Source organism: Chroicocephalus ridibundus, chromosome 6 (assembly GCF_963924245.1).
Source record: "Chroicocephalus ridibundus chromosome 6, bChrRid1.1, whole genome shotgun sequence".
Lineage (NCBI taxonomy): Eukaryota > Metazoa > Chordata > Aves > Charadriiformes > Laridae > Chroicocephalus > Chroicocephalus ridibundus.
In genome coordinates, this window is record NC_086289.1 from 9,887,789 (window position 1) to 9,915,693 (window position 27,905).

At 36.1% G+C, this 27,905-nt stretch overlaps 1 protein-coding gene across 3 annotated transcripts in view; it reads right to left on the reverse strand.

Annotated features, from left to right (window-relative positions):
• Window positions 1–560: 560 nt before the first annotated feature.
• Window positions 561–27,905, reverse strand: part of NHLRC2 (NHL repeat containing 2) — a 37,800-nt gene continuing 10,455 nt past the window's right edge. Inside the window, exons 4-13 of one of the 3 annotated variants that reach the window (XM_063337673.1) lie at window positions 27,037–27,158; window positions 25,284–25,413; window positions 15,161–15,260; window positions 14,453–14,684; window positions 13,875–13,997; window positions 12,594–12,803; window positions 11,278–11,503; window positions 8,484–8,633; window positions 6,610–6,716; window positions 561–1,398 (exon numbers count right to left, since the gene is read on the reverse strand). In XM_063337673.1, the coding sequence (XP_063193743.1) occupies window positions 6,643–6,716; window positions 8,484–8,633; window positions 11,278–11,503; window positions 12,594–12,803; window positions 13,875–13,997; window positions 14,453–14,684; window positions 15,161–15,260; window positions 25,284–25,413; window positions 27,037–27,158 (1,367 nt within the window). In that variant the 3' untranslated portion in view covers window positions 561–1,398; window positions 6,610–6,642. Of the gene's footprint in view, window positions 1,399–6,609; window positions 8,634–11,277; window positions 11,504–12,593; window positions 12,804–13,874; window positions 13,998–14,452; window positions 14,685–15,160; window positions 15,261–25,283; window positions 25,414–27,036; window positions 27,159–27,905 lie in introns of those variants that run through there. The other 2 variants (XM_063337674.1, XM_063337672.1) reach the window with 2 other exon arrangements.

The window sequence follows — 27,905 nt, forward strand, 5'->3', positions numbered from 1 at the left end:
AAAACTGTTATTCAAGTAAAATAATTATAACAAAACAATTAAATTATTTTAGAAGCTGCTGTTAAAATATGGTTCGACCATAATTATTAAACAGGCACCCACACACAGCAAACTGTGGCACAGTTTAGCCATAGTACCATGGCTAACACGGTGTTTCAAAGGGGAGCTCAGTGCAGCGAGATCTGCTCCAGCAGCTAAGAGTGCTCTGGGATCTCTGCAATAAACTGAAGGCTACAAAACAAGTCGGTCTGACTCACGCAGTACGCTGTTTCTCATCTCTCTTACATGCAGAAATGGAATAAAACCAGATCTCCTGGTTTCAGACCACCGCATAACATCAAAACTGGGGAGTCCTCACGACCGCACAGTGTTTTCCCAACCCTCAGGTCACTGAATGGCCGGCTGATACCCACGACTGCAGAGCCCTGTGGGAAAGGGAGTGTGAAATGAATCGTACTTGTTAATGAAAGGATTTTAATCAAGCTGTAACCCCTTATGGCAGACACGTCTCATAACTTCCACATCTACGTTCACGTAAAGATTGACAGACAAACCCAGCCTTGAAAGATAAAATGTTTAATGTTTATTTTTCCATTAAAAAGCTTTCTTTACAAGGAGAAAGAGGTTTCACAGGAGAAAGAGTACATTCTTTAATCACTGTTTATTTGTTGAATTGTTATCCGAAGCTGACATTTCTTCTACAGTGTATTATTTGCTCTCACAATATTACAAGACATTTACCTTTTATTTTAAAAGGATCATAATCCATGAATATTGTTAAGAATGCTGTATGTGAAGAATTTACACAATCTACATCAGCTGTAGATTAAGTGCCTTCAGCTTTAATTCTTCACATATTTTGAGCAAGAAACATAAAACACATCTTTTAAATGTTCAGATATCTGAAAGGCATTGTATCAAATGTAATGGAAAAACAGAGGTTTAGTATCTCAAAGAGCAGACAAAAATATTCCAATATCCACAAAGCAACACTGAAGTTCTCAAGGAAGAAAAAAAAAATCCACGTATTTCCCCTTAAACCACATAGAGACATTTATTCAGGTGTTAAGTGCTCAAACATGACTTTCTTCAGTAGTATTATACTGCTGGGATTTTTAGACATCCCAGCATCATAACCAAAATGAAGGTACGTGGTTTCACAATGAGAGAACCTGACCCCTCCCACCGCCTCTACACACAACCTGCTGCCACTCAAAGAATCTTTGCTGATCTGTAGAACAGGGTGGGAAAAAAACCCCAAAACAAAGAGCGACCCTCCACCTCTCAAATACCAAGACGTATCACCCTCGCCCTTTTAGATCAATGAATGTTTTGCCTTCTATCTCACTCATATCACAATTTCAGCACAATGTTTGAAATCTCCTTGCCAAGTTTGTTCTGAAATGTACAAAGAGGTAACAATAATTACACAACATTGAGAAAAACATTTTAAAATACTTTGTAAGAAGAGTAGCTTGACCAAAAAGCACCTTAATTGCAACGTAATTCACAAACATGAAGAAGGAAAACTCTTCACAGCTTCAGAATTAGTAGAGAATTAAACGCCCTGAAACTTGCAAACTATGAAGGTCAAATATCTTATTTCAACCAGCAATCCGGCATTTCTGTAAAGACACACTTTCAAGTATTGTTATGGAAGGCACTGATTTTTTTCCTTCAGCCATCATGATGTAATGAAAATGCAGAATTTCAGTCACATTGGGCTGAACTACTGGCCCTAAAGATATTTGCTGTTAACCTTGGATTTCACCCAGTCGCAGTTTTACAACTACCTTATTTTTCTTTCATTTCTTTATAAAATTACACAGATCTATCACAGGTTTTAATGATAGAACGATTAATGGTACAATAATGGTAATGATTTACAGAAGAGAGGTTTTAATTGCACTAATTCTCCTTTAAAAGTGAAACTGGATAGCTTTGAAGTTAATTATTCAAAATATAAAACATTTAGCAATTCTCTTCCTCCACTTTACTACCAATTCCAAATTTTTAAAATCTGGAAGCCAGTTATCTGATATAGGACAGATGCCTTGAATGGATGGTTCAAAACCAGATATTGCAGTTTAATCAAAAGCTTGAAAAACAAGGTCTTATTTTTAAAAAACGTGAATGTAAAATCAAATTGGGAGTCATTATCTTGCTTTTTATGAAGTCTGACACTGGCCAGATGGGTTGAGTTTCTAAACGCTTCATCAAAAGGGGGAAAATATAGAGTGGAATATTGTTGTTCTGAGGCATGTTGAGTACAGAGCATTAAATTAAGGTAGACTTATGAACAGATTTTTACAAGTGGGATTTCTTTAGCTCAAAATTGTTGGTTTCAAAGGAACTAGACAAGACTTGATAAATACTTGCAATTCTTTTGCTTAGCCTTGGGGCCTGGAATTGGACAAAGAGTTCTCTGGTTCACTTGAAAGCAATGGACCAACAAAGAGTACACTAAGAAATAAGTAATTATAGCTGCACAAACACTCCTCAACTTATACCCAAGGCTTCTAGTTTTGCAGCAGCGACAAAAATGTGTTACCCTCTGAATATAATTAAGCACAATCTGCAACAAGATAGCAAACTGGTGTTTCTTTCAAATCACCTAATAGCCAAAGTATTTAATTTATAGTATCAAAGTTTCCTGAAACTAAGAGCCATCAAAATCCCTGCACAGGCTACTCAAGTTTGATGGGATGCTCTAGGAAGATCTAGAAACAACTAGATCTAGAAACAACTTCAGAACCTCACTGGACTTTATGGAGCAAGATTTTATAGGCCTTAATGAGAAGTAGACCTGGGAAGCAGGAAACCCCACAAAAGTCAGTATGCACCATGTCTATCCATTTTGAGGATTAGCATCACGGTGTAACTCATCCTGAAATCCTCACCACGTTTGTACCCCTTTGGAGCACGCTGCCAGGTAATGTTACCTTTATATGGGACACCCCTACTGCCCTTGCTGTTTACATCCCCATCCCTGGAGCAGGGGAGCAGCAAGGAGCTGGTGGGGATTTATTTTACTTGTATCTCTATATGGTAACAAAATAGTGGCTGCATTTCATTCTTAGGGAAAATACAGGATAGATCCAAAAAACCTAACCAAAATCCCCCATAATATTATGACAAAGAAACTAAGAAAAACTCAGAAATTCAATCATACATGTGCTGAATCCTTAACAAGAATAAATCCTAATCCTTAACAAGAGTAAGTGATTTTACATGCGACAGTACAAAAACTAGAAAATGTAAGAACAGCTGCTTCAGATAGAAGACAGTAGTCAAATTTGGCTATACGAACACAATGGAATGTAAAATATTAGAAATACCATTTCTAAATTCATGACCTGTTGTAGAATACAACGACAGATGTGGTGGTTTAATTACAAAATAACCAGGTCTCACATTTTCAACAACTGTCTCCAACTAATTGTCACCATTCTTACACTTTCCCCACTTGGGACAAAGAAGCTCCTCTAATCCCTGACAAACCAATTTAAACTAAAATTACAATGATTAATTCTAACTACTAAATCTTTGCTAACATAAATCAGTAATTTCAATTGATTACACGAACAATGGAGCTGGCAGATTTGAGTTGAGTTACTGTGGGTGGTTGATAAGCTGTTATGCATGGTAAATTCTCTTCAGGTAGCACAATTGTAGCCTGGAGAACACATATACACAATGTGTCACAGCATCTCTTGCACATTCTGCAGCAGGAAAACTTACTTTTGAGTTGCAATACACAGTTTACAAACACATTTCCATGAGTTTAGCTGCAATGTGTCTCTGAGGTAAGTCTTAATGAATAACAGTGATTTTAAAAAATTATAGATCATAAGAATGTACATAAATCTCTATTATTGTCTGCTAAACCATAAGCCATCACTCATAACTCTACGAAGTCAGACATTTAAAGCTTCTATGTATGTAGAAAACCTTGTTAGGAATCAAAATTTCAAGAGAATTTATGGTCAATAATACAAGTCTCTCTGCTAAAATAAATAGTCAATAATTAAAGGAACAGAAGGACATGCCCCTGCATGAGAAGGAAGGTCACTTCATTCTGATCATCCCCCTCCTCTGAGCAAGAGATAAACAATATGTTTTTCTTGACATTCTCACAAAAAATAGTTTTATCTATGTTTTGAGCTGCAAGATTTTCCCATTAGAATTTAAAAAGTGCATTAAGAATATATACAATGTACTGGAAGCCACATGCACCTTTTCTCAGGCTAAGCAAATAAGACATTTATGTGATGCTATAAAACTACTTTCTCATGTATTACTCATCTGGTCTGTACTTGCTTTCTATCACAACATTACCACAGCATTATACAACCATAATGTTCTACAAGTGGAAGACATGAGAGGCAAAACAGAAGAAGTGCATCCAGTAGAAAAACCCAAAATGACATGTGAGAATGTAACACAAAAAGGAATCAACTAAAAATGTATACATAAAATATGTGCCCATCAATAAGTTTACACAGTCAGCATCCATCCTCTTCCTTCAACAGAAGGGAACAAACTACAGAAAGTTACTACTGGATTCAAACAATATGAAAAAAACTATTAAAATACATTATGCTCCCTCTTAGAAACCACATTACGTTTTTCCTAGTCTAAAGAAAAGTACTGTATTGTAATTAAATAACATTTCTAAAAACATCTCATGGAACTATTAATATATTCATTCAAAACCAAAAGCTGTTCCAGGAAAGTAAACACTAGAACTAAACTGCAAGTGGCACTGAACTTGTTTCCATTATACAATACAACCACGACCAACACTCTTTAGAGATTTGCTATAGTAATGTATTAGTTTATTAAGGTCTGATGCAACACCTATTAAAGTCAGTAGAAAGACATGTTTTGAAGAGGCCTTGAATTACATACTCTTACTGTAAGATACAAATCTGGGACTGCTGAGCCACACCAACCTGCTCAGAATTTTTATATCAGGAAACACTAATACACTAAATCACCATACAAAGAGATAGCACTGATCAATATATCTGACTTTTCATTATTGAGACACAGCAGTAACATTTTCTATTTTTCTGAATCATACTCTGAAGATCCTTTCTGGTACTTGACTGAAATAAATTTCTGTAGCTTGTACAAAGCTATTCTGTTTGCCTGTCGGGTTACATTTATGGCACTTGTTGCTTTACTGAAAAAGCATCTTGTAAACCCCGGAGGAAGCAATGGAAATAGTATCCCTAAACATCATAAGCTTTTAAAAACCATGTTTTTCTGATTATAGAACATTCATACGTCTGTACACCACAAGTGAAACAGGAGTGACTCCAGGAATGTAGATGCTATTTCTTGGACAAACAAAACATAGCGCATAGCGTTAGGCTATACGATTAAATGCCAGCGAACACACCGACTGCGCAAGGAGCAGAGGAACCCCAGTAACCTCATCAGTGAGAACTGGAGCATACTGACAATCGGCTGCTCCTGAGATGATGAAGGAGCACGATTAGAGCAGTGTCCCTGTGTGAAACCCACTAAGATAAGTCAGGAAAAGCATCTCTCCCTTGCAAACTAAAGGGGCTATTGCCTAAAAGGGTTTACGACTTACTCCATGTGGGGGGAAAGCATTTTGGGATACACAGCTTTTCTTTGTAAATAGTGGGCTGTGTCTCTTTTTGAGATGGTATCACACCTTCTGCCTTTCCTTTAGCATAAAGCCATTATGGTGCAGTAGCAGGAACGCTCTGAGGCTTTGTAGAAAGATTAATGGTAGCAAAGATACAGTATACCACCCCCCACTCCCCTAGTTTATGTAAGATTCAGTCATCTGCCACAAGACACGGACTTAAAAGAAAAGATAAAGAAAACATTGGTTCAAAAGATATATTTCTGTTCTCCACTAGTAAAGCTGAGACTGTTTTCCTTGAAATACAATTGTTTAAAATTGATTAAGTTTGATCCTGGATTTCAGCTTGATGCTAATGCAACAGCTTTCCTACTACCCACTATCACCCTTTCCCAATAAGCTTACAGTCCTTCTGAGTGTGTCTACATACAGTGACTAAAAGTCAAAACTTAAAAACAAAAAAGGATATGACATTTAAACACACATTTATATACGTACATTTAGTTAGAAAAAATGTATCTATGATACTATATTTAAACATTACACACTATAGTTAAATAAAGTTAAGAATACATGGTCTTTCCTCTACAGCAATACATTAATTAAAAAGGGTCAATAAGAAAACAGATTCGTTGACTCTGGTTTGTTTTTTTTATGAATACTGAAATACAGGCAGAATTTGATTATCTCATCCAATTGAAATAGACAAGTATAATGTCACTCTCATTGAAAATGGAAGAAAAAAATCCATCTGCTGAATTATATTTTCAAGATAACTATAACAGTTTGGTCTGTTATTCTGAACTTCTGAAACTAATGCTTGTTTTTTTCAGTAAGCAACAGAAAATTTGTGAGCTAGCTGGAAGCTGATCTAAGGTTTCCTGGCCACTATCCAAAGTTAAAAAAAAAAACCACACAAACAAAAAATTCTGAAAGAGTTGTACTAAAGTCTAAAAAATGATAAATGCCCGAATAATTTTCTTTACCTTCATACTTCCAATAGCATTTGCAATCTGTGATCAAAGTAGCAAACTTTCTCCTTCTTCAAAATGGCATGTGAGAATTGAGAGCGTTAACCAAAGGAACTGAAACACTGAATTAGAAAAGTTGCTTAAAAAACAAACACAAGAAAAATAATAGTTCAGCCCTTGCCTTGCTGACAGGTGAGATAATAACCATTTCTGGTACTACAAGGAACTCGCAGATAGACTGGCATTTCAATGGAAGGAAAAACCACACCAGTCCATATGGTTCCCTTAAAACAAAAGCCTCTTGGGTTCATGACCAACATTTCACTCAGCCTTTAAGTAAGAAAGAGCAACAACAAATCATACTGGGGATTTACTGACAGGTGTCAGGAACAATGGTGATTGTTTTAGAAAAGACTATATAAAAATTCTTTCACTATTGTACTTTACAATATATGTAAAAATACTAACTTCAAATTTAAAATCATCTCAGAACTGATCCTCATGACGAGAGCACGGAGCCTAATCCAATTCCACTTAAGCACTGTGGAAACTCTTCCACTTCAGGTAAAAGACTTGCACCCCCTCCTGTATTCCTGTTACTATGGCAAATTGAAGGAGTTTTACTTGCAAAACACTTAACCACCACCAAAGGCAGAGTTTTGTAATAGTTTTAAAACACGTTACTCAAAGATTAGGTTACCAGTTTTCTAGCAAAAGACCATAACCTCTACACATGAATGCAAACAATCCGTTATTAAACATATTGTTCTGGTTCAGCGGCCACTATTACAAATCGGGGGGCTAACAGTGACTTCAAAAGACCCTGAAGCAGACTTCAAGAATCTAATATTATTCTTAATATTATGTATTTGCAAGACAGAAGTCTTCAGAAAAGTCTTTACAGAGAAATCATAATAGCAGGAAAGGAAAGTGATTCACCGTGCTTGAAATGGTTGACATTTAATTTTTGCAGTTTAGATATTCAACCATTACCTACCACGTACTAAAAATGTAAACTGGTATGTATCAGAAAAACTCCAGCATGGTTTTGTTGTTTTTTTTATACATATATATACACAGATTAGAGAGGCACATTCTTTGTTAGAAATCAGCATGAAATCCTCCTGTAGGAACTTGAACACTTCCTTTCACAGAAATTTTTCCATGAAACTCTGCTCTTCACATAAGGCAGTCATATCTAGTTAAGCAAAACACTCATTTTGCATAAAATTAGAGCTGCACCTAGTTTAAGATGTATTTTCAAAATACATGTGTCATAAATGCCATCACAGAAAAACAAGCAAGATACTTCTTTTACAACCTAGAGAAAGAAACTATTTGTTCCGACATTCTATTAAAATTTAATAAGGGCACAAAAGGAATTTTTAAGTGTTAGTCCAAAATGATCTAGCTATTCTAACAGCCATGTACAGTGCAAAGAACTTCTTACAGTAACATCACAAAGTAACACCAGCTCTTTCAAAAGCACTCTAAAAATTGTTGCTCTCTGCTTAGAATGGCATACATCCAATATATTCACAATTGGCAACAGAGTCTAGAGTATTACAATATTATTGCTGCTACTGTAATGAAATGAGGTTGTGGTGACAAATTTGCATGTTAAGATGTAGGGAACTCTACTTCGTTTTACCAAGTATATTATTTCGTAGCTTTGCCATAAGCTCCAGGAAAATGCAAACCAGAGAAAAGTTATCTATGTGTGTCTTGAAATAGTGGATAGTAAAATAAAGTATGAAATTAGCTGGCTTTGGGTTAGTTGGTTAAAAACGTGTGTATCAGTTCAACTTGAGTCAAGCTGCCTTGGTTTGTGCTAGCTATCTGTAAAGGCTGACTGAATGAAATTCCTTTCATCATACAGGCACTGCTACCTTTGCTGCAATAGTAGAGGCACGCTTGGATAGCCAGGATAGCTTCAGCAGACAGACAGCTCACGGGTAACTGAAAGGGAATGATAGTTTGAGAGGAAACATCCTTTATTTCTCCAGACAGACACTGTCCTTGAAGCAACCAGGTATTATCTGTAAAAGAAGAACAAATTTTATCATTAGGATGATATTTAACACCATGTCTGAAATCTACAGAAAACACTAATTTTACCTATAGGGCAACACAACACATTCTTTCCACATGCAACATTAGGGGAAATTTCCTTCTTGATTTTTCCAGTTGTGGGGGAAAAGAGGAAAAGTCATTTATAAATGCTTCTTTAGCAGTCATTTAAAGATGGAGAGATCCATAGCTTTGCTTCAGAACGAACTGTAGGTATGTGTACAGTACATCTTATTTAAATGCAATGGATCTGCAACTTGTCCTATACGCTCTTAAGAAGATACGAAAATTTATTCTGAGATATGCAAGCACAACTCCTTAGGTTAATGGGCTGCTATACATTTGTATCAGAGCTCTAATGCTCCAAGTAAGAGATCTGCCACAAATGCATGAAATTGCAGGTAAATTATTGCATTTCCAAACAGAAGTGTTGGCTTTACAAGTGGGTTGTAAGCAATGTTCAGGCCGACTGTTACAACAGAACTTGAGTTTTACATTTATTTATATATTTAAGAGTATGTGAACTGAAAAATGAACTGCACGATAAATGTACGTAGCTCACTTTCACTCTGTCTTTTACTGTCAGATGGATGAAGTGCTCTTTTGGGCATTTTTCAGAAAATACCTAAGAGTTGGCTCTAGAATTTATAAGCTTGAAATGACTTGTTGAGTTTAGGTTGCTTACATTCTCCAATTTTACTAACCCTTGAAGCTATCACATATATCTTTACTTCAACAATATTTGGAGATTCTGTAGGCCAAAAAGTGTGCTGACTCTCCTGGAAATAAGTCTATTTGTACTCCAAAAGTACAAACTGGGATGAGAAACTACTTTAAATCATGAGGCATATAAACAAATAGCAGTGCCTGTGCTGTATTTGTTGACTGCTTTTAAAAGCAATCAATTCAATTAAGCTACCACGTGGCTACTTTGAAAGCTGGCCAACAAAAGACCAGTCAGAAGATGAGGAGATGTTTACTTTCAGATTAGTTTAACTGCATCTACAAGCAGGCATAACTATTGAGAAGTATTTATCATTGCAAAAGCTAATATGGCGTGTAAATTCAGCCAGAGAACAATTACTAAAAATTAGTATAATTTTAAAATCTCAGCAACTTATTCAACAGTCAGTTAGGCTTTCCTCTACTCTGTATTGGCTTGTTCACCTCCTCCAAGAGGTAACAGTTCTCTGTACCATTCATCACTTTAGGGTGCCAAGAGTCTAACAGCAAATGTACTTACAAAATTCAGAAACTTCTCACGGAGTCTGAATGCTAAGTGTCCTCCCTTCACCTTCAAGAACACTAGTTTATGGTTTTACTTAGGTATGCAGCACCTACTATAGGATACTTTTTAGAAGTATTGATGTTCCAGTGAGATCAAAATTTTCTTCTAGACCATAAATGTATTAAAGCAAATGAGTCACACCTGAGTAACTCCATAACCAGGCAAAACTGTTTCAATGCACAAAGAACGTGAAAAAAAATACGGGTTATTTTGTATATTGGCTTTCATACAGTACTTCCAAAGGCATGGATAGATTCTCCCTTTTGGGTAGAGCTAGACCACTGGAAAGCACTGTTTCTGAACACCCACTAATGGTCAGCCTGTGCAAGAAGGTGTTTCAGATAACCATGCTATTTTTGTACTGAAGAGAATTTTAGGGAACACTCACATGGTCTATTCTACCAGTCATGTTATGGGCATAGTAATCTCCAGTGTAAGGATGGCAACAACGGCTAGAATTAAACCACTCCAGTTGTACACCATGTGAACATGTTCCATGTGCTCTTTTAGAATACTTAAGAGTTGAGACGGATTAATTTAGGCTCAGGAAACTGCCATAACATGAAATAATATTTCCATTGTGCCAATATAATAATAGTATTCCCATTTCACAGTAACCGAGGTACACAGTGACTGAAAGAGTTGTCCAAGGTCACACAGGACATCAGCAAAAGAACTTGCAAGGAAGGCCAATTATTTCTGCCGCCTTGACATACCGCAATTTGCCTCTTACATAAGAAAGTCTGCCGTACTGCAGAAATATTCAAGCCAAAATGTGTAAATATGAATTATAACAAAGTAGGTTCAAAGTGGTTAGCTATAAATGTTCCTCAAATACTCTCTGGAAGACACAAAAGCAAAAATAAAATAAAAATCTTTCTCAGGATTATGCTTCAGCTTCACAGTGAGCTTTCTCCCAGAAACCGATGGTAAGACTGGGACGAGCTGTTGACACAGAGAGAGTGGAGAAGACAACCATCTAAGGAGCAAGAAGCTCAACTGTTCTGGGATCAGCACCTTTGCAAACCCTCACTGGCAGCTTGTTCCAAGAAAGTTAAAAAAAATAATGCAGCACGTAGTAATTTAAGCAAAAAGCAGCCTATCAGATGTTTTGCTTTTTTTTTTAATTTTCCCACTCCAGCTGTTAAATGTATCAACTCTAAATAATATGTGTTGCATCACAAGGTCAAATGGGAACAAAGGACTCAGAGGGACATTTTGATTCATCAGACTGAGATCCCTTGTACTGCCAGCATGTCGTGATATAACCCACTTTGTGTCTTACCTCCTGCTGTTCAACTGATAAAACAACACAGGTACTTTACCTTCTGCTGTGATAAACCAGGAATTGGGTGCTTCTTCATTCAGTTTTGAATCTGGAGGAAGAGTCAACTTCAATAAAAACTGAATTGTCTGGCCAGGAGCTACAGTCAATGAAGGAAGTTGAATGTTTGGTGCAGACTTAGGCAGTTTTGGAAGGTTTTTTATTTTATCCTTTTGCAGAGGCAGGTTATCTGGAACATCACATGCTTCTGGAATCAGGATAGGCAACTATCGGTAGAAATCAAACAAAATATTTATTTTTATTTGTAGTGAAAGCAAATAGGCTTTCACAATACAATCACAGTTTCAAAGCTGACATGGACTAGGAAAACTAACACATGATAATATAGGGATTGGACTAAAACTTTACTACAATGACAAAGGGAAAGACAAAAGGATTTTTTTAAAAAGATAAAACTGACTAATCCAAATAAAAATAGTATTTACTATTAAAATCATAAAATCCCCAACTACTTTAGAGTATTCACTACTTAAGAGTATACTTTTAATTTAAAATTTTAATGCTTGCATTATAATAGGTATTTCCTTCTAATTTGGTGGTAAAGTGCATACTTTGGTAATAAAATCCAAGATTTTAACTGCGCATATTGCCCAGTAAACAGTAATTTACCAGAAAAGCCACCAACCAACATGTTATATGATATGAAAATTTAAACACACATTAAGATTGTGTACTATTAAATGCAAGAAACATACAAGAAGACAGCTGGGCCACTATGTTATAAATGCATGTATACATATAAATGAAAACATCAAGACATAGTGCCATTGTAAGATTGAGAGGAGCATGAATTTGGTTTGCCTTCATGTTTATAAGCAAACACAGCAGTGCTCAATTATGACAGTGGTCTTGATTTGACAACTTGGAAGCCTGCTACGTATCCCGCTTTAAGCCACTGACCTCCCAAAATCATCTCTTACGGCTAATTACAGGATTTGGTTATCTATTTCAACTTCCTCTTGTTACAAAAGGAGTTGCAAGTGCTTACGAAATGCTTTTCATACTGAAAAACTGAGCTATATTTTTTAATAACTCATGTTTCTGTATTATTCTTTTCTAGAGGAACATCACTTTCTGTTTTCATGCAAAATTTGCCTTTCCTAAGACTAAGGCTTTCAACAACTGTGCTAACAGGCAATTTTTATTTGCCAGATCATCACAAAACATTCTGTGAATATAGCTACTGTACCCAAAAGGTTTATTAGCTATATGATTTTTATACCACTTGCCGAAGTCTGTAATAGTAATTTATATGAAGAAAAAACACTATCAGTCTGTTTAATAAGTACTACTTGCCATGGAAAGAATTTTTGTTTCCAAATCCAGCACTTTAATCTGATGATTATTTGTGTCTGCGACATACATCAAGCGGCCATTTCCTTCAACACACAAACCTCCTGGTTCATTAAAGGTTGACTGTGTAAAGCTGGAACCAATAACATTGCTTGCTTCTCCTGTGCCTGCCAGGGTAGCACAGTTCTTCATCTTGGGATCTACAACCTTAATCTAAGATAAACAAAGGCACAAAAAAAACTTTTCTGAAAAAAAAAAAAAACACCAGGACTTAGAAGTTCTGCATTATCTTATGCCCCACATTTTCAGAAGCCAGCACTAACTCTGAGCACCTTAGCTACCAAGCGTGTGTCCTAGAAGCTAAGTTATCACACTTTACCAAATGACATCTCCCATCTTCCCCCCCGCCATTCCCTGCCGGACTTTACTTCTTCCTTTGGACTTCATTCAATGTTCTCTTTCATAATTTCTAACGCACTTACCCCTCTGGTATAGAAGTGTGATGAATGGCTTGTTTTTCTAATGTTTGTTGCCTTTCTGGAAACATTTGCAAAATAATGAGCATAACAAAACTGGCAGGCTAACTTCTATATCATTTCTTCTCTAAAAATAGATGAAGAGGTTTTTTTCTTAAAGTAATAGCAAAAAAGCTTGTAATTTTTTACACAATATCTGAAACAAAATTTAATTTGCCACATAAATTTCAATGGGCATTTAGCGTTACACACTTTTTCCTTCAAATTAAAACAGATTACTTTTCTTTTAATGCATTTGATCAACGTACAGTTAACAACCTGCTAGACATGAAAGCTTATACAACATCACATAAGAACACTCACACAAAACAATCTCTCTTATCTCAGAGTTCCATGAAGGCAACACACAATACTTCTCAAAACTTGGGTGTCTTTTTTAGGGGAAAAGCAAGTCCTCTTGTTCTGCCAGTTTTATCAAACTTGCAGTATTCCCAATTAAGCGCTCCTAGCTCTTTTCCTCTAGGTTCAGCATTGTCCAAAGAAAGGGAAAGGGTCTTTAGTCTGAACTGTAACTTGGCACTTTAAGTTCACCTTCCCCAGGGGACCATCATATCAACACAGCAGCATGTGACAGCAAAACAATGGTAAAGAGAAGGACCCATATGGGAAGGAAGGAAAGAAAAAGAACCCACAAAAGAAATCACATCATTTGTTTCCTCAGCTTAACTGAACCAAGCACAATCTTTGTATTTTCCTAAAATAAACCCTTGTAGTAGTAAAAACTGCAAAGCCTGTACTATATGCTTACCTTATGATTATAGGAATCTGCCACATAGAGCAGTTTTCTTTTCTTGTCCCATGTTACTCCTAGGGGATGCTGCAGCTTTGCATTTATGCCCGCTCCATCCACATCACCAAAGGCAAACAAATTCTGAAAAAGTATTTTATTAAATTAATACATTTGATTATTCCACGTTGACATGAATTTAAATGACTAATTAAATGGAAATTCACTGACGTAAAAAATAAAAAGTCAAGACAACTTAAAAACAAGGATACTGAAAACTGGGAAGTGTGGATGCTAACCATGGACATGGAAACTCTCACATTTAAGTTATCAGTATGAAACCAGCTGGCTTTAATGACCACACAATGCTGAATCAAGTCGGCTGTTTTAAAAATAAGTGAAGTAATTTGTTATCTGAGGAGCAACAACCTGCACTCCAACCTGAGCATCACAACCGGCACATATTTGCATTCCAAGCAGTGAAGTTAAGAAGTTGATGGCCACGGAAACTGATTTACCCTCTCACCCCAAAAGTGGTTCCTCCAGGTCAGGCTTGAGGAATATTAGTAGGGCAGTGTGGGGAAGTTTGAAGTGATTACCAATGGATCTCTCTCTCCTCCTACAAGGTGCTTCACTGCTCCGTCTTTCAGAGAGATGGTTCGCACAGTGCTGCTCTCGCTGTCTGCTACAAAAAGGCAGTTCCATGGTTCCTCGGAAGCCAGAGAGAGACCCGAAGGCTGTGCAAAGCCTGCTTTATGTGGGTATGCGTTGTTTCTGTTCTCTTCATTTCCACTCCCAGCGAATCGAAGGCAGACTCCTTTCTTTAAATCACTGAAGGAAAATAGTACCCAAGTTCAAGAATGAGCTTACAATACTTCAGACATTATGCATAAACAGAAGTTAGAGGACAAGCATTTGTGAGTTATAAAACCAACTGTACTGCAGCACAGGGAACTAGTGAATGCCTTTGAGCTAACTTTTATTTCACCTCAGTTTATCATTCATCACTAGATAATTCAGCAGATGCAATGAAAAGAAACATTCAATTATATGAATGCACACTACCAAGTTGTAATTTTATAGTGAAAGCAGCACCTTTCATTTCATCTAACAGATGTGGGAAAAAGCAGGTGGACTTTAAAAGCACACATGCCTTTTAAGTCTGAACAGAAACAGCAAGCTTCAAGCTTAGTACAGCTTGAGAAAAATTATTTTTAATGTAATTTGATTATCTCTCTCTTCAGGGTTTGAAAGCTGTTTATCAAAACAAACAGCAATTTCACATGTCTCTTTATACGGCTGCTTACCTTCCCTTTGGTAGTTTTCCACCTTCCAACATCAGTGCCCATATCTGATGAGTGCCTGCCATTGCTATCCATAAAACATTGTCTTCCTGGGTCCCTGAAACTTTTAAAAACGGATGTATAAAAACAGATGAAAAAAAAATCTCTGAGAATATTTTATAAAACAAAGAAATCAACAAACCAACCTTGCTGTCCTCCCTACTCCAGCTCACCTTGTGCCACAGGGAAAAAAAAACCAAACAACTAAAAACAGAGAAAAAGAAGAAGAGAGAATGTCTTTCATCTATCAAGAACTCTGCTACTCTTCTTCTGTACTCTTCCCAAGGATATAAAAATTGTGGTTTTAATATCCCTATCTGGTAAAGGCAATACTTCAAATGGGATTTGCTCTTTGCAACATTTTGTATTGGGCCCATGTTTCACCTGTTATTTTTGGATTCATACTGGCCAACAAATATGTACATATCTTTGCTAAGCATTGTTTTTGGGGGCTGGATAGGTTTTTTTATTAAGCTAGTGACAAAATTATATATTCAAAAAAAATACTGGCAACCGTATACACATTTTGAGAGAAATATTAATGGCAGCACCTTTGTTACATTACGTACAGAGTACATAATGTTTTTAAGATAAGCGTAACTGATGCTTGGGTGTCATGTAGATTTATGTTCTGCAGAGCAACAACTGCTGTTTATTCAAAGATAGCTGTGATGTGGGCAGTTACTAATGTCCCCCTGCACTAACCATCCAGTCCCCAAGTTGTACTCTCTGGGCACATGTACATGTGGTATCACCAATGTGCACTCTCAAAGTGTAACACTGCTATTCACAAATTGGAATCTATAAAATTACACAAAGCTTGCCCAGATAAAACTTCACAAATAAAACGATAGAAGTGGAAAGAGAAAAACATGTAAGTGCTCTATAGCTTTAAACATATCACATTACAGCATAAGAAAGAAGGCATGAAGAAAAGCTGTGAAAGCCCATTGAAAAAAAAAACAACAAACCCAAACAAAATTTACTTATCATAGCCTTTTCTGAAAAACATAAGAACAGAAAGTTGACATTTAAAAACTGCATTAAAACGGGGACACTATTATCTTTCTAACACTGTACTAGTCTATACATATTGTATAAAACTGTCCCATCTAGTCAGAGACAACATCAAAATGTTGGCCTAAGAGAACTTACAGGTATTGGGATAACTATTAGCCAGTCAACAGAAAAATACCTTCAAATTGCTCACATAAACTTTTTATTCACATGAACTTATAAAACACAATGCTTCTCATAGCTGTTTCTGCAAACAGTCTAATGGATACACATCCCACCCCCATTTTAGAGTTTCAAAATAGAAGTAATATATCAAAATGCTTGCAAGCATTTTAAATCTGAGAAGTTAGTCCAAATCAATCTTCCTAAAATGAAATTACCACTCTTCCCCAAACAGAGATCCTGCTGTTGTTCTTCTAATCCTAAACCTTTCTTACATTACACACTACAAGAGGGGAAAAAATAGCATCCTCCTGTCTCCAGAATCAATTTCCTCATGCTGTGAGCCCTCTTCAGAGTAGTACTGGTAGGATTTTAATGCAGTTTATCTTCAGCCTTTTCTGTTTCTTGGATCAAGTTTCCAAGACTGTAATTAAAGGGACTCTGCTGACTCTCTCCTGCACCTCCATGTGGCTCCATGCTTTGCTGCAAACTAGAGCTCCAAGAATAAAAGTCAAACTTCCAAAGCACTTACAAGCTTTTAGTTAAGCAGGAAGATTTGCAAAATGAGTTGGAAAACACATGCTTTATGAGTCACCAGAGATGTCCCCAAAGCACTGGCCATGCCGAAACCACCCCCATAAACAAACCCCAAACCCTATGGAATCACCTTTCATTAGAGCTTGTTTCTAAGAGATTTAAATTAAGAAAATAGCCTACAAATGAATTTCACTGCTTCTGATATAGCACATGTTCAACTTCAGGATTTTACGTTTCCATGAGACGTATATCTTGTGCTTTTCACATGCTGCTATTTTGAGTACCCCAGAATGAACAATGCTAAAATCGCTGGTCAATTCAGAAAGTGAGCTTTTTATCTTGCTATGCTCTGCAGCTCACATTCTGAGGGATCTCAAAAAGAGTTTTGTTAATTATTTAGTATTCACTTCATCCACCAATGAAATGAAGGAGTAAGACCAGAACTGAGCACTTTAGAAAAATCTCTTCCATTGTTCTGAAATGGAAGAGAAACCTACTGAAAATTCCCTTGTGACAGCTATACGTTGAAAAATTGAAAAGGTTTCTTACTTTAATTCTGTACACTGAAAGGCTTATCAAATACGAGACACAGGAGAAAAGCATCAATATTAATTTCAAATTATACTGAATATCTAAGATCAATAGAGAGAAGATACTTTCTTCAACTAGAGAACAAGACAAGAAAAATAAGTAAGAGCTCCATAACGGTCATAAATTTTAATGCAACTTAAATATTTTCCACTGGATGACAGAATAAAGAGAATGGATGCAAGCATGGAAACGGCACAAGCATACTGAATTGTGGAAAATATGTCAGAACTTTCATAAAAAAATGTATACAAAACCAGAACAGTAAAGAAAAACACCGATAGCTGCACAGCTAAGGTATTTTATCACACAATGGTCCTGACACTACAGAGTTTAATGCTTTATGTTCTGAAACAGAAGACAGAAAAACAGCTTCTTTGAGGATAGAACAGTTTGAGAATGTGCCACCATTGTCATCCTTGTAGTGTTCTCACAGGAGAAGGGGGCCAGGGAGAACCAGCATGCTAAAATGATGGTAATGCCATCATTATCATAACTCCTTATCATCCTTGAATGGAAAGAATTTATTTTTAAAGAATTTATTGTAAGACAACATAAAAGAACAAAGCAATTCTTTTACATTTATTCAATTAAGCACCACATTCCAACCTATCTTGAGCGGTTTTAAAAATCCAGTGTTGTTTCTCCTTATTAGGGTATGCACTTTCTTATCTTTAGCACTGCCTGTATCAAAGCAAAGTATGGCTTGCAAATGTGATATGCTTATGTTATAAAGATTCACTAATAATGAACTAGAGCTCGGAATGCACTGGATTTCTATATTATATGACTTTTCAGTGCTTTTCAAGTTCCTGAATCTGCCTCTGCTATATATCGGTGTTTTAAGAATTCACAGTCCTGTTTGTTCGCATACTCAACTTTAAACAGTTCAGTAATACTGCTGACCATTAACTGTGAGTCAGTCTGAATGCACAGAACAGACTTTATTTTTGTACCAGTCAACAGCAATATCTGTTTGAAGAGATTCCAGGACTACACACACTTCCAGCTTCCCTGTCTGGGGACTGCATGCTTACTTCCAGTCTGGGAATTAAAAGCCTGGGAATCAAAGTTACATTTTGTGGCTGGCACCACTGACATTTTCTAAACAGACTGAAGTTTGAAAACATTATTCCTGTCTACTACTTTTATTTTTTAAAAAAGAAATAACAAGGAAGAAGTCTGTTGGTACACTCATCCTCTGCAAAAACACAAGAGGCAAAAATGGCTATACAACACGCCCTGTGGTTTACAGACAGGCACGCTGCCTATGAGCCCGTGTGAATGCAAGTCTCGTCTTCACTTAAGTCAGTGGAAGTTTAGCAAATTAAATCCAAATCTGACTGACAGCACAACTACAGAATCGTTCTTCTTCAGTGAGTACAGATAGCAAAGCCCAAAAGGAATGCTTTAGCATCCTAAGTCTGGACTGTTACAAGTACACATCATCCTTTTCAGAGAAGTAAAAATTAATTTCCTTCTTTTTTTTCCTCCATGCTACCTGGCACTCGGACATAGCGTTGCATCATGCAAACAGCATAACCCTTTATGAAACAAAACGCTTCTGGAATTTTCCTCCCTAGTTACAATACCTGCCCTCTCATCAAGGGAAATCCTTGGACATTGATACCAAGGGGATGTCATACAACAGGAGGTAATAGTGAGCTAAAAAAGATAACTATATTGAAATATTTTATCTTTCTTTCACAAGTTTTCTAACTAAGGCCTTCTGACTGTAATGGCAGTAAATACTTCAAAAAAACCCAAAGTAGAAATGCTAACAGTTGTTAACATGGAAGAACTAATTTAGATTATTTAGTGTTGGGATACATCACTATAACTATAGAAAAAGCCAAGTGTGGTTATGTGTTTTATTCATTCCTATTTAAGCACAGCAAACACATACACTTGAGGGTACTTCAGCACTGCAGTCTCCCTTGACCCTCAACACCCACATGCCATATTCAAAAGCACTTTCAGCATCAAATGAGAACAGTTAAAAACTGTCTCTCAATCTGCCCCCAGCCTGCCTGACAAAGTCTCTGTAAAACTTTTTAAGGGTGTTTATTTTCAGCTGCTCTGCATCTGGAATTTTGCATTAAAAACAGTATCTGATACATGAACTAGTATCTAGGAATCTGATTTGTAGTTGTAACTTCTATATCATGACCATACATTTAATTCACAGAACAAGATTACAGACTGTGGAACAAAGAGAATGAGAAATTGTCATTCCAGGCGCAAAGATAATTTTTTATAGAGGGCATTTCAAGCCATGGACTTCAAAACGTTACCAAGTTTGACATCTGTTAAAATGGTAACTCTGCTAATCCAAACACTTTTTTTTTTTACTGTAGAAAATAATCATCATCATATATTTTTTCAAGATGTAGAAAAGTCCAATTTACTACAAAAGTATTCTGTCAAACTACGTTGTGTGGGATTACTGTTGCATATTCAGTCACAATTCCCATTATATCCTTACGTTAAGACTTTAGTCTTTGTATGTTTCTGTCAAAGGCCGGTTTATACCAAAACACTAATGTAAATAACTAATTTCTTGACCTGTTTCTATAGTGAACATGTGAAATATTAGTAATTTTTGTTGCTGCTGTTATTCAGCAATACCATAAACTCTTTAATCTCTTAGTTTTGCCTTGGAATACAGAATCAGAGCATTCAAGTCAACAGTTTAACCAGGTTCCTATAGAGATAAAGTCTGTTGGGCTGATCACAGAAAAAGCTACTAGTTCTGAAAGTTTATGCCCCCTCAGTTTTCTCTCAATGTTTAAAGGAAAAAAGTAAATGCCAGTTTAGAAGCAGGACTGAAAGCTGCTCAGGGGTAACAGAACCCATACATAAATTACGTTCGGACATCTGAAAACTTCAGTTAAATCTATTTGTCCCTCTCTGGGATTCTGCCAACAGTATGAAGCTGGTTGAGCCATTCAGACAATACATAGAAGAAAACAGTGCACTTCGGAAGTCCTCGCAAAGCAAAACTGGGTAACGACTTGCTTCACTGCAGTCCTTTACTATAACTTCTTGATGTCGTATTTCTCAAAAGACTTCTTCTCCTTAAATAGGTCTTACACAGGAATGAAACCCTATAATAATTCTTCCACTTTACTGCAGCCTTATCTTTAATGATGTTTATTTTTAATTTAAAATATTTGACACTTCAAAGAAATAATAACCATTTACAAGTAAATTTAGGATCTAGTTCAAGAATAGAAGACAGACAATACCATTTCGTGTCAATGATGTCTCCGACACAATTTTCTGTGCAACTGAACTTGTATGATGGCAGATGCAGCCCAAAGCTGGATAGGGTATCTTTGAGTTTGTACTTTGTGTAGGAAACTGCTATAAAAAGATGAGAAGGCCTTTTGCATTCCAAGTAAATCTACATTGATACATCATGCATCCATATTACATATGCAATGTATGTTTAGAGTAATTCAACTTTTGAGTTGTCCAGAAAAATGATTCCTAATTAATTCCTATTGATCACAAAACCAGCTCTTTTATTTTCAGCTATTACCAAGGAAAATTCCTTTCACAGGACAGTGAAGGCGAGAGCCTCGGTGCCAGAACGAGACCAGACGAGAAGGAAGAAGAAAAGTGACATGTAGAAAGCATACTTTCAAGATACGCACAGTTCAGGCATGAACAGTTCATTTATGGTCAGAGCTCACCCAGGAAGTGCTAATAGCTTATTGCTGAAGCGATTACTGCTTTATTTTTTTGTAAAATTAGGGAAGAATCATCATGAGTAATTCAGAAAAAAAAAGTGTTTCCTCTGGAATGCAGTGGTACTAAATAATCCTGTAGCAGAAACACGGAGAGAAAAAAATAATCTTACATACCTTTGCCTTTTAAGGACTATAAAAATTGTACCAGTATGATAAGGTACTGTACTTTCATTTAAATAATAGCTGTGTAAAACCTACATTGACGTACAAATTTCCAACAAATTTACTGAAAGCATGCTCGATACTGTATTCAGGAGTTTCCATAAATAGATTACAATCATGCAATTTAAGACCAGATTTTGGAATGTGAAGCACACAGTTATGTCACCAAGCACAGGTCATTGTCCTGTTCCTTCCAGCAAGAATGCAGCTATCAAGAACATTTCATGCTCAGATCAACTGTGCATTTAAGTATCACTTGCTTTCAACACTCACTGAATAAATATAGAAGGGGACAACAGAGGAAGCTAAAAAAGCACACAGTAATTTAATAATGTATTTTTAAACTGCTGGCCCTCCTCCCGTATTTCCTGCACAATCTATCTCAATGTAAATTTCAGCACTAACTTCAACAAAGCCAGAATTTAATCCATGGAGTTCATTCAATAATTTTTAAAGGGGAGGGTAAAACACAAGCTCAGTGGCCACAACTAAAGAAATAAAAAAGATGACAAGGAAGAACACTGTCTGCCTGAATCCTAGCATGTGTTTTGCCTCCATTACTTCCCCTACCTTAAAGGATGACATTTGTAACAACTTTCTTTAAACGGTATTTCACAGTCACTTAACCTCTTTGTCTCAGACTTCAGCATCTGCATAAAATGGGGAAACAAAAGCCTATTACCTCATGGAAATACTATGAGGATGCTTAAAAGCATGCTACTTAGTAGAATCTGTTCTAAATATTAACTTATCTGAGCCCTCATAAACTCTTTTTCTCAATATTTTTAATTTCACAACAAATTATACATTAGAATTTTAAAAAACAGACAATGAAGTCTTTTAATTGATCAATACATACTCTTAACTGTATGTAGGAGTAATCTCAAGAAATATAAATGATACAGAAAAAAATATTTTCTCTTAAGAGGTAACCTTTCCCATTGAAACTTTGAAAAAGGTCAGCATAAGCTGTTCAATACTATCTGGTGTAGTACCTAAACAGCTTAAACATTTAAACTTTTTTTCTCCCTTTCATGTTCTGGATAGCTTAGCTTTGGACATTAAATGGAAACTCACAGACGTTTAAAAACTATAAAATCCATAAATCTATCTTCTGAAAAGAAAAAATGCCTCTTGTACACAGTTTAAGCTACACAGATCTAAGGAAAATGGGAAAGTATGATGCTATTTCCCATATGCCATGCCAGTTAACAAGAAAGTCAAACTTAGCAATTTTGCAATAATGAATTTAAGTTCTTGAAGTGCCTCCTGCAATTTGCACAGAAATAAAATATAAGCATACGTAAAGAATGGGCACTGCTGTGTGGATGTGAACAGAAGTAGTTTTTGAAACTCATCAATTACTTCATCCACCCAAACGCATAACTAGACACTGGCATTCTGTTTTAATACGCTGACAACAGGGCACCTACTTGTAGGACAGCACACTGAGAATCGACAAGAAAAGGCCAGCGAAGATTTCCTACAGAACTGGGCTTCACATGCATTTACTGAGGAACAAATGCACCCTAGGATCTACTGGATAGTAACAGAAGATCCTACTAGGCTCCAGCAATTTGCAGTAGGAGTACAACTTTGATGAGCTCTGCTGCAGTGTTGACAAACTATTTTCAGGTCTGGCAACAAACTTAAGTTGCTGCAGTTGATGACAGTTATCTATGCTGTAAGACAAATGCATTGCTGACTACAAGACACAGTCCTGGTTCCTCACGCTCTGGGACAGACTCCCGTTATCATTCTACTCAATATAACCCTCAGTTTTTGACAACTCTCTCTGGTTATAGTTTTCTACAGAGTTTTATACAGCTATTACAGTAACTTTGATTTTTCCTAGCTTACTTTACTCACAAAACCATAGCAAAAAATTTTAAAAAGAAACTGAAAAAAGAAATAAGAAACTGAAAGCAACATTTTATCTATTTGGCCTATTACCTTCTCAAAGAACGAATTTAAATTTATTTAATCTCTTCATAACTGACAGGTTATGTTATATTTTGTAGATATCTAAATAGACAACTCACTGGTAGGTTCTAAGTGCATATGAAAAAAAATCTATGCTGGTCTGAACAGTCTGAAAATATATACTTCTGAACATTCAGATAATCTGATTTTTATGTAAACGCTTATAAAAATTCATCAGTCTGTTGAACACTGCAGATGACTAATCCTCTACAGGTGACTAATTCAGTGATTATATTCGTGTTGATAACAACCATATCAATTAACATTTAACAAGCAGAGCTCTCAAAATTAAAAGTATCAACAGATACACAACTACTGTCAGAAGCAGAAGAAAGCATCATGAAAAATGAAATGTAAAATTATAGGGTATTTTGAATAGTTCTGTTAACCAGCTTAAGTTTCTGAAGCACTGATGAGCTATTAGCCTCCTTCTTTGCTGATCTGCAAAACAGCTCTACAGCAACATCCCAGTGAGATCAGCTTGCTGGTTCAAGACACCCTGAAAACTATACCATCTAGTCACACAACAGTCTCCTGGTTCACAAAAGGAAAATCAGATTGGATAAAGTTCAGAAAAACTCAAGCCTTCATTAATAGCAACCCACATCCATTGAGATTCGTTTTCAGGTATTCCTCCTTTCTCTTGCATGTAGGATTCCCTATGCTTAACACAGATTGTAAAGGTCATTGATAAAGCCTTTCAACAAAGTGCCTTTTTTTTTTTTTTTGTAGAAGACATGTTAGCAAAAGTGTTAAATCTAATAATTGATACCGGTCGCTTGTTTAAGTAGTCAAGGCTGCTGGAGGTACGCTGTGTAAACTGAAAATGTATTTGTAGCAGAAGACTTTTATACAATCAGCATCTATGAACTAGCTTCATGTTCCCTTGAACTTAATTGAGTGTGTTTTCTTCCCTTGTAACTGACCCAAGATTCTAACAAATGCTTCCAGGTTAGTAAAATGCTCTAATTTACTAATCTTGCAAAGCACCTCTAACTTAACAAATATCAGACTTAAATCGTGCTACCTCCCCAACCCATTCATCTGCAGATTCAAAAAATTCCATTATTAGAAGTCAATTTTTATGCCTGCAATACTGACCTAAGGGTTTTATGCCACATTAAAGCATTGTTCTGACATTGTTAAGAAACTGGCATCTACAACTTCTAAATTATATTGAAATGGAAACATGAGAAAATAGAATATCAACTCACAGTTAATAACAGTTAAAAACATGGCAGTTATATGATGCCAAGCTCAGGTATGTGTTAAGTGAATCAGGAAAGAAAGCTACTTAAATCCTCAGAAACTGATTCTTGCATCCTATTATGGAAAGATTTAATTTTCACACCCTGATGCTTGCAAGGATTTTTCTCAGGTATTCCTCTGTCTGATTGACTCTATCATGATCTAGAGTCTAATGACTTTATATCACCTAAACAGGAATAAACAGAGGTCCACAACTAAAATTATTTTTATTTCCTAAACTCAAATATTTACAAGTGGTCAAACATGTCTGTGTAGTCAAGGAAAGGAACTTCTAGACAATGCCCACTTCCTGTGTAGCTGTTTCTTAAGTGATCCTGGCAGAAAGCACTGGCCTAACAAAAGCAATCACAATTTCCTTCTGTATTTGGACCCAGTAACTATATAACTTGCTACAAAAAAATTTTTCTTCACATCAAGTAACAGTTCACATTTTTTCAGGATCCAAAGCAGAACTACGGGTATCACTTGCAAATATAACCACTGTTTTTTAGACTCAGTTGTAAAGTATGTCTTTACTTTTTCACAGATCAGATTATTACCAAAACAGGAAAGCATTTAGCAAACAGTCATGCATGTGTAAACACGAGATGTTAAAAGCTCAACTGATACAATACTTGAATTTCCGAAGACCACATCCCATGGAGAGCTGATAGGCTGTTCTTCTCCTTTTGCTCCACCTTCCTTATCAACACCTTGTATCCCAATGCCTGCTACAGTGGTCACCATCTCTAATTCCAGGTCAATCTGTAAGAAGCAAAATTACACACGCTGAATGTACAGCATTTACTTGACTGAAGTTAGAGACAACTTGAGCTAGATGTCAAAACCAGAGCTTTTGCTGACAAATAAAAAAACTCCACCTAATAAATTTCAGGTTTATACAGTAAACAAATTTATAAATTTGTTTATGTAGGAAAATAATTAATTTTACCACAATGCCTGCTGATGTGGGGGACACGGGGGAAAGGAGGAAGCTGTGGGCAGCAGGAAAACCATGTTCATGGAATTCTCTTCCACATGCAAAAAAAATTAACACTGCTCTGTCAAGGTTTGCTCAGCAGTTGTAGAAGCAAGCATCAACATTTTCTACATAAATACTCTATTTAATTTCTGCAACCTAAACCCCTTCATTTTTCTTTCCCCTTTTGCTTATTTTCTAAGTGACTTCCAACACGTCTCATGAATTTATTGTGATGATCATGTAAAAAGGGAGCCTTTCACGCATAGCATCTTCTAACCTTTGTACCAGTAAATGCATTCTTTTCGCAAGGCCTATGGCCTGCACAAACATTTGAAAGCATGTCCTATAGCTGTTGTATTACTTTAATTCTTGGATACCCTCATGGCGCATTTAGATGAAAGGGAAGAGATAATTATCATGAAAAATGCTGGAGGAGCATGATCCAGATCTTCAGATGTTTCTGCGCTGTCTTTGCTACCTGCAACACTTCATTTCCTGTGGTCACCATGCTACAGTGATGAATATTAGTAAGATGAGAATCCTGGAGCAATCTACTCATTTTTAGCGACAATATTTCTTTACCAAGAGGGAGTCTTGCTCCTTTCCATAATAAAACCTGGTAGTCAGCTACAACAAATACAGTGCAGGGAGTCTGTGGACTAGTGTTTTGAAACGAAACACAGAACAAACCTACTTAACAGTACAAAGGCACCTGAAACTGAGTAAGGATGTACCTACTCTGATCATGAAACAGACATACTGGTGAGGATCTGAGTACAAAATTTTCTGAGATGAATAAAACACTTCTAATAATAAGGTAATATTCTACTGCTTCAACAAACAACTTCTGATTATTCTAAATTTGACCTAACCAAATATAAGATCCGATGACTATATATATATAGAGAGAGTAACATACTGCAAGCGTTTAATCAAAAAAATCCACATTCAGACTATTCTGAAATTAAAGCAGTTACCTGTACTTTAGAGACCCAAGAAGCTAACAAAATTTTAGATATTCACCGAACCACAGGAGTACAATAACTTTAGATAAGAATCTGATACTACTGGAAGTGAAACAAAACAAATTTTTGCTTCCAGTGCTAAGAACAGATGTTTCTTACAAGAGGAAAGTAAGAGTCACTAGGAAAAAAAAAAAAACAAAAAAACCCAGTTATGCTAGAATGAGTAGCGCATATCATCTTCATTCGAAAGGAAGCACAAAAGTATATGTAGCCCTTCACGAAACAAACTGCACAAAACATTTATTTATAAGATATTGGGCCAAATTGCCTTCCTGATGTTGAGGGTATATGCAGAGTAATTAATTTGATGTAAGTTTTCATCTGTCTAAATAGAATAAGGTATAAAAGACTGAATTTTGAACTTCCTTATCTAAAATTTACCTTTCTAATTAGGTGATTTTCTGTATCAGCTACATAAATAACATTATTTTTTATGGCGATCCCTTGTGGTGAGTTGAAAGCTGCCTCTGAAAATCTTCCATCTCTCCTTCCGCTGTTTGGACCTATAAATAAAATGAAGCAAACTCAAAAGTAATTTTAGAAAAAAAAACCTTAAAAATAAGATGCATATATTTAAACCTGTAAGAGAATTACATATTCTAAGAGATGCTTTCACAGCACCTTGTACAGTTTATATTATTAACATTTTGTGTAGTCTTGTTTTAATCACTGTGTTATGTAATTACAATAGCCTGGTGCTATTAAGTTTTGAATTCATTCTCCACAAGTTCTCTCCTTCTTTAAGCTCATCTTCCAAAGAGAAGTCTTAATAGGGGTCTAAATTGCCCCTGTTCCCGTGCAGTAAAGGACAACAGCAACAACAGAAGACTGAAATAAAAAATTACATCTTTCATTCCCAACTACATCAAAGCAAGCCAGCAGGAAAAACTTTAAATTCCAAAACTCAATTCCATTTCAATGGTTTAGATTGTGGTGTAATCAGAAATGAAAATAATATTAGATTAGCAGCATTTTCTTATTAATAATAATAATTAGAAGAAGATCACATGGAACTAATTACACAAAAGAACAGTGAGAATGATGGAGTCTTCTGCACAGAACAATCAAGGAACAGAAAAGAATACGACCTGAATATAACAGTATAAAGGTAAGCATCATATTTCAGGGGGAGTAACATTTAAAGTGCATTAGCAGTATGTGTCAGCAGAAGACATTTAGATACGAGTTATACGTGCATCATGACTTATGATGCAAATATAGTAATTTCAACCTCTGTGCATGCCCACATT